At 42.1% G+C, this 6000-nt stretch overlaps 1 protein-coding gene across 2 annotated transcripts in view; it reads right to left on the bottom strand.

The window, feature by feature from the left end:
- Positions 1-1213: 1213 nt before the first annotated feature.
- ZC3H6 (zinc finger CCCH-type containing 6) overlaps positions 1214-6000 on the bottom strand; it is a 92236-nt gene continuing 87449 nt past the window's right edge. For both annotated transcript variants that reach the window (XM_074989230.1, XM_074989229.1), the window contains one exon: positions 1214-3735. In XM_074989230.1, the coding sequence (XP_074845331.1) occupies positions 2237-3735 (1499 nt within the window). In that variant the 3' untranslated portion in view covers positions 1214-2236. The remainder of the gene's footprint in view (positions 3736-6000) is intronic.

The following is a 6000-nucleotide window of genomic DNA, read 5'->3' as shown; positions in this document are numbered from 1 at the left end:
CCCGGGCCACTGTGTTGGCAGGGCTGTGAGGGAGGAGGGAGCCATCCTTGCCTGCAAGGACACCATGCAGGTCCCTGTAGCAGGGGCAGGTCTGCTCCAAGGTGTGGCTGGGATGCTGATGGACTGACAGGCTGGCAACAGGCAGCAGCGTTCCATCTCCTTCCCACCTTTGCCAGCAGGATATCCTCATCCTCCCAGCTCCGCCTCACTCCATGAGGGTGCCCTCTGCCTAGCAGCTGTGGCAGACTCCTGAGGCTCCTCTGAGGGCTCTGTGCTGGTCCCCGGGGGGGTCACATGCTGGCTGGCTCTCAGCCATGCTGTTTCTTATCTCTTCAGGGGCAGATGTGAGAGCATGCAGTGCTGGGCTCATGTGTTCCCTGCCAGCACGCGCTCAGCTTCCTGACAGAGGGTTTCTGGGGCTCCCTGTGCCTTTAAGGCAGCCAGTCAGAGGGAGCATAAAGCTCCACTAGCACTGGCTTGGACGTCTCCATGCCCCAGCTGGCCGGCACCATGAAAGACCCCTCTTTCGAAAGAACAGCCTGCGGAGCATCTACACACACCTTCTTTCAAACAAGTCTTTTGAAAGAAGGCACTTTTCCAGGTCTGGGAGTGAACAGTGGCTTCCGGAAGAAGTGCTGCATTCTTCTGAGAGAATGCATTTTGTGTGTAGACGCTCCACATGTTCTTTAGAAAAAGGGCCTGCTTTTCTGAAAGAACTTGCTAGTGTAGATATGGCCTTAGTGCAAATGGAAAAATAAAATAACTAAGATGAGATGTAATGAAAGGGAGTAACCCAAGTGGGCTGGAGCCGCAAGATTTCTGCAGCAAAGAACACATCAAAATCTATTTGTTTAAATAAAACAAAGAACAATCCAACTAGCTATGTAACAACAGAACTATATATAAAAACAGCCCAAAGAGAGAAACAAAGGCGACGATGAGGACAGCTGTGATCTGAGCTGCTACTCCGTGAATGCTCGGAAGAGAACCATAACACTGCTGAACAAGCTGTATGGAATGTGTCATTATGAATAACCATTCTGTGTGAAGTTTATATAAATGAACCAACTCCACCTCCCAAAATACCCAACTCTTTCTCTCATTAAAGGTCTGACTTTAAAACAATGACAAAGTTAACACTCCTTTTGGAGTTAAGAGTTTCCCTTGTAAGTGACTGCAGAATCAAGACACAAGTAATCATGGCAGTTGAGTGTACTACAACAAGTTTAATCATCTCTGCTTCAGACTTGTTCCATTATTGGTTTCTGTGTGTTTAAATATCTGGTATTTTAGCAGGCCTGTCAATTTAACAGTGACTACCACATTTTGATTGTATATTTTAATTTTTTGTTAAAAATGTCATAAAGACACAATGAATACAAGTACTGCAGTTACATCAATACAAAAAAAAAAGAATACAAATTAAGCAGCTGAATACAAAAATACACTGAAATACATGAACACCAAAAATGTAAGCTATCATACTAATTCAGAATTGTGTATGCCATGAAAAATTAAATAAACGTTTTGTATTAGACACCTTAGGTATTCTCCACTTTAACAGTAATGTTCTTCTAATTATGTACTTCACAATTTCTTCTATATACAATATAGAATAAAATACTTTAAAAAGATATGACATTTTTACTCCTCAATATGTGATAGGTATCTTTTACACTAAGGATATTGACTGCATGAATAAAAACAATGCTTTACATCAACTGCTCTGAAAAGGAGGATCAACATTTTCCTTTTAGTTCATTTACGTATATTTCAGTTAGTCAGTTTGGCTTGATAAGTAAGACAATCCTTGTCTTAAATAGTCTCTCTCACAGTAATGTACATCATATTGCTTGAATCTATACAATCATACAAAAATGGCAATCATAATATCTAAATGTTGATTGTGAAAGAGACAGCTTACACGTATACAGGTCTTCTGAGTTGAATTCTTAATGACTTATTTACAATGAAAGTGCTTTTATCAGCTCTAACATGATAGAGGCTCCTTTCTTCATGTTAATTATTAACCTCCCTGAAATTGGAAAAATATCATATAGAAAATACCACAGCTTTGCAAACACTATAGCATACTGTGAAACCGCATGTGGTTCTTAGATTAGCAGCTGAAAAGTGTTGATAATTTAAAAATAAATAAAGCAAATAGGTAAACCAGTTACAAAACAGCAGAAAACTGCAATATTCACAACGGTAAAAAGACTTAATAAACCAATTGCTAACAAAATGGTGAAGCAGTTGGATCAAAAGTCTTGAAAACATCCTTTAGCGACTTATCATCAGATTCTGCACTCGGATCATTATCTTGCACTTGATTTACCTGTCCAGGAGGTCTGACTTGCCTGGGATCGCTGTATTGTGGTCTGATCAATCCTGACAAAGCTTGGATAGGAAGATTATGCACTGCTGGTGCAGAACTGGAGTGCTTAGCCTGAGATTTATTGATGCTATTTGCTTTTTCTGAATTGGCCTCTGCTGATCCTTCTGTACTTTTATCCATACTTGGAACAGACTTCGGTGGCAACACATCTTCTGACAGTGTAGATTCATTTTTGCTAGTGTTTTTCAGAATACTTTTTTTCTGGTTATCTCCATTCTCTCCTGAATTACCTGGAGTTGGGTCTAATGAAGATGAACCGTGATCTCTTGGATCATACAGACTAATACCACTAAGTATTGAGCTTGGAGTTCCCAATCTAACACCTGTTGATGATAGCTTGGGTGCATAAGGAGGCAGAACATCTGGGTCAGATTTACAAATTACAGCTTCTGAGGGTTGGGATGAAACACTACCAGATCTGGCTAACCGAGGATCAAATTTTGGAGAATGAGAATCCTTTGTGATTCCATGATGACTATCTGTGCTTGACAGTCTGTGGAGTCTGGGATCAACGTTTTTTTGTAAGCGAGGGTCTCCTAATTTGCTTGAACTACTGGCATGCAAGTCTGCAGATTGCTCCAAATAGCCACTTCTGCTTGTTATATTATTTTTTGCTTTTGCTGCCAGTCTTGGGTCAGCTGGCATTGCATTTGGATGGGGCTCACTTTTTAAATTACGTAACTTATTAAGCCTCTGGTCAGCTATTAGTGGAGGAAGAGGTAAATTAATTGAAGACACCGGATCAGGTTTAGGCAGGGGTATTGGAAGCAGGTCTTCAGGTGCCCATACAATATGTTTAGCAAAATTTGGTTTGGTCAGGATAATATCCATTTTAATGTGGCTAAACTGTCTAAGCTGGGATCTTGGATCCCTTAATGTTACACCAGGTAAAGGTTCCAAAGGTATTAGAAAAGCTCGCTCTCTCAGTTCTCGTTCTGCATCCTCCTCATCATCATCCAGGCCTTTTTGCTTGACCTTAACTCCAGTGTGTGCATGATGTACATCTAATTTTGTTCCACCAACGGAAGAGCTTGCAAGACTGGTTTCATTAATCTTTAACATTCTGGGATCCCGTGCAAGCCTTGGGTCAAAAGATGACGACTCTGTAGGTTTCCTAGCATTTGATCTAGGAGCAGACCTCAGTCTAGGATCAACTGTTTGGTTTCCGGTACATTTCTCTTTAGCAAGTCTTGGGTCGGTCGGAATAACAACCGTATGCTCTGTGGAATGTTGCCGATTCCTAATATTTTCAGTTTGTTTCTTTAAGGTTTTTAATATTGATTTAACACTGCTTCCCTCTTCCTCTTCACTACTGGAGTACCAGTTTACATTATCATCTAAAAGAAAACAAAGATTAGTCAAACAAATGATCACCAGAAAGTCAACAGTCTTTGAACGAAGTAAAATTCCTGGTCTTTGTGTGGGATGAAGCTATAACAAAATAAGGCAACAGCAACTATCAACTGCAAAAGCAACGAGGGGTCCCGTGGCACTTTATAGACTAACAGAAATGTATGAGCATAAGCTTTCGTGGGCAAAGACCCATGTCCTGCATCTGACGAAGTGGGTCTTTGCCCACGAAAGCTTATGCTCATACATTTCTGTTAACCTGTAAGGTGCCACAGGACCCCTTGTTGCTTTTGCAGATCCAGACTAACACGGCTCCCCCTCTGATACTTAACTTTCAATTGGGATCACAGCATTCAGTTTAGTTAGTGAGATCATAAAAAATCCACAGAAGTAGAGCAGCAACACTAATAATCTGAGAGTAAACACTCCACTGTTGCTTTCTTTTCCCTTGTATACCTCTTCCAATACATTTTTTGTCCCAAAATATTTTCCTTTTAACAATTCTGTATAACTGAAATTCAATAAAAAACATATTTTTAAACCCCTGAATCCTAATGTGACTGTCAACGTTTGCTGGGGGCCTGATGTAGCCTGTTGCACTCTTCAACAGAAAAGGGAGAATTGCTGCTCTACTTCCCTTGCATATCCGAACCTCAAAATGAAAGCGATTCTGGGAGGGATGAGGATCCCGAAGGAAGATAAGGGAAGGTATTCAAACAACTCTTGATTATTGGGAGGACAAATTATCAACGACTACTGCTCTTGCTGGAAAGCCCTGTAATTGTACTATCCTCTCCCAGCCGATCACCATCACCTCAGTCGCAATAAGTTTCTACTGACACTTTCAATTCGTGCCCTGTTCTCACTCAGACACTGAATATGATCACTGACTGTTCTGGCCCATCTGAAACGAAGACAAAGCTGAGTGGCATCTATATACTGAAAACACCACAGCTCATGTTCTCTTATTAACTCTTATAGCTCCCTTTAAACATTAATAGGTGGAATCCTGAAGAATACCTTGTGGAAGCACCTTAAGAGAGAGACAGCAGCTTCCCACTACCACCACCTGCTGAGGATGCTCTGTAAGGAAAGTACTGAGTCACTCTAAAGCCATCCATCAGCCACTGCTCTGATTTGCAGGTGAAGCAGTAACACCTCATGATCGACAGTACTGAACAGAGCTGACAGAGTTCATGGTGGCAAGATGAAATCTATTGTCAGCCATTGCCAAGAGGAGACAGACTACCACTCCCCTCTATGTCCCAGACCTAGGAGTCTACCCATATTACCATGGAGGTCTGAGATCACTAGAAACTATGAGAATTGTCTTGCCACCACCTTTTTGATAATCTTCAACAAAACTGGAAGACAGGACACTGGTAGCTGGCTAGACCGTCAGCATCTGCAGATATTTCCTGGGCAGTGACTGTACTGATCCGTCTTTAACAGAAGCAGGCCATCTGCTTTCCCTTCAAGGAAGCCACAGCCACAGAATTTAGGGCCAGAACGGATCATCATATTATGTAGTCTGACTTGCTGGAATTCAAAGGCTACCACCACCAGTCGCACAGTAAACGCAACAACCAAAATTAGACCAAAATATTACAGCCCACAGGAGTCACGAGTGTTATGTGCCACAGAGAGAACAGGAAGGCCCAGGAAATAATTAAGCGAGCTATACCCAGATCATTTCTGTCAAGTGACCAGCACCAACACCCTAAAGAAGAAAGTGAAAACACCCTAAGGTCACTGTCCATCTGACCTGGGTGAAAACATCTTCATGATCCCACATGTGTAAAGCAGTCAGGCCCTGAGCACATGACTAAAAACCAACCAGTCAAGCACCTGAATGACTGGTATCACATCAAAGCACTGGCCCATCCTGTCCAGGGCCCCACATCCAACTGTTGCCATTTTTGATGCTCCCAAGGGAAGAGACCAGCCCTCTCCCATGCGTGAACATACTTGGAGGGGAACCCTTTCTTGACAACAGAAGATGGCTGGCTGAAGCCCTGAGGTATAAGCTTTCAAGTATGCATGAAGGCATAAACAGGAGTTTGCCTCCCCACGTCACAAGGAACCCCTTCATACAACTGTACTCATACATTTGTCCATCTCTTGTAAAACTGATTCAGTTTGCACTCGTAGTACATTTTGGGAGGCTATTCCAAAAATTCAACACTGGGATGGGCAGAAACCTAATTTCCAGCTTTAGTCTGTTCACAGCCACTTTATTCCCTTTGTTCTTG

This window comes from Carettochelys insculpta, chromosome 3 (assembly GCF_033958435.1).
Source record: "Carettochelys insculpta isolate YL-2023 chromosome 3, ASM3395843v1, whole genome shotgun sequence".
Lineage (NCBI taxonomy): Eukaryota > Metazoa > Chordata > Testudines > Carettochelyidae > Carettochelys > Carettochelys insculpta.
The sequence above is the reverse complement of the archived record's forward strand: the minus strand, read 5'-3'. Positions and strand labels throughout refer to the sequence as shown.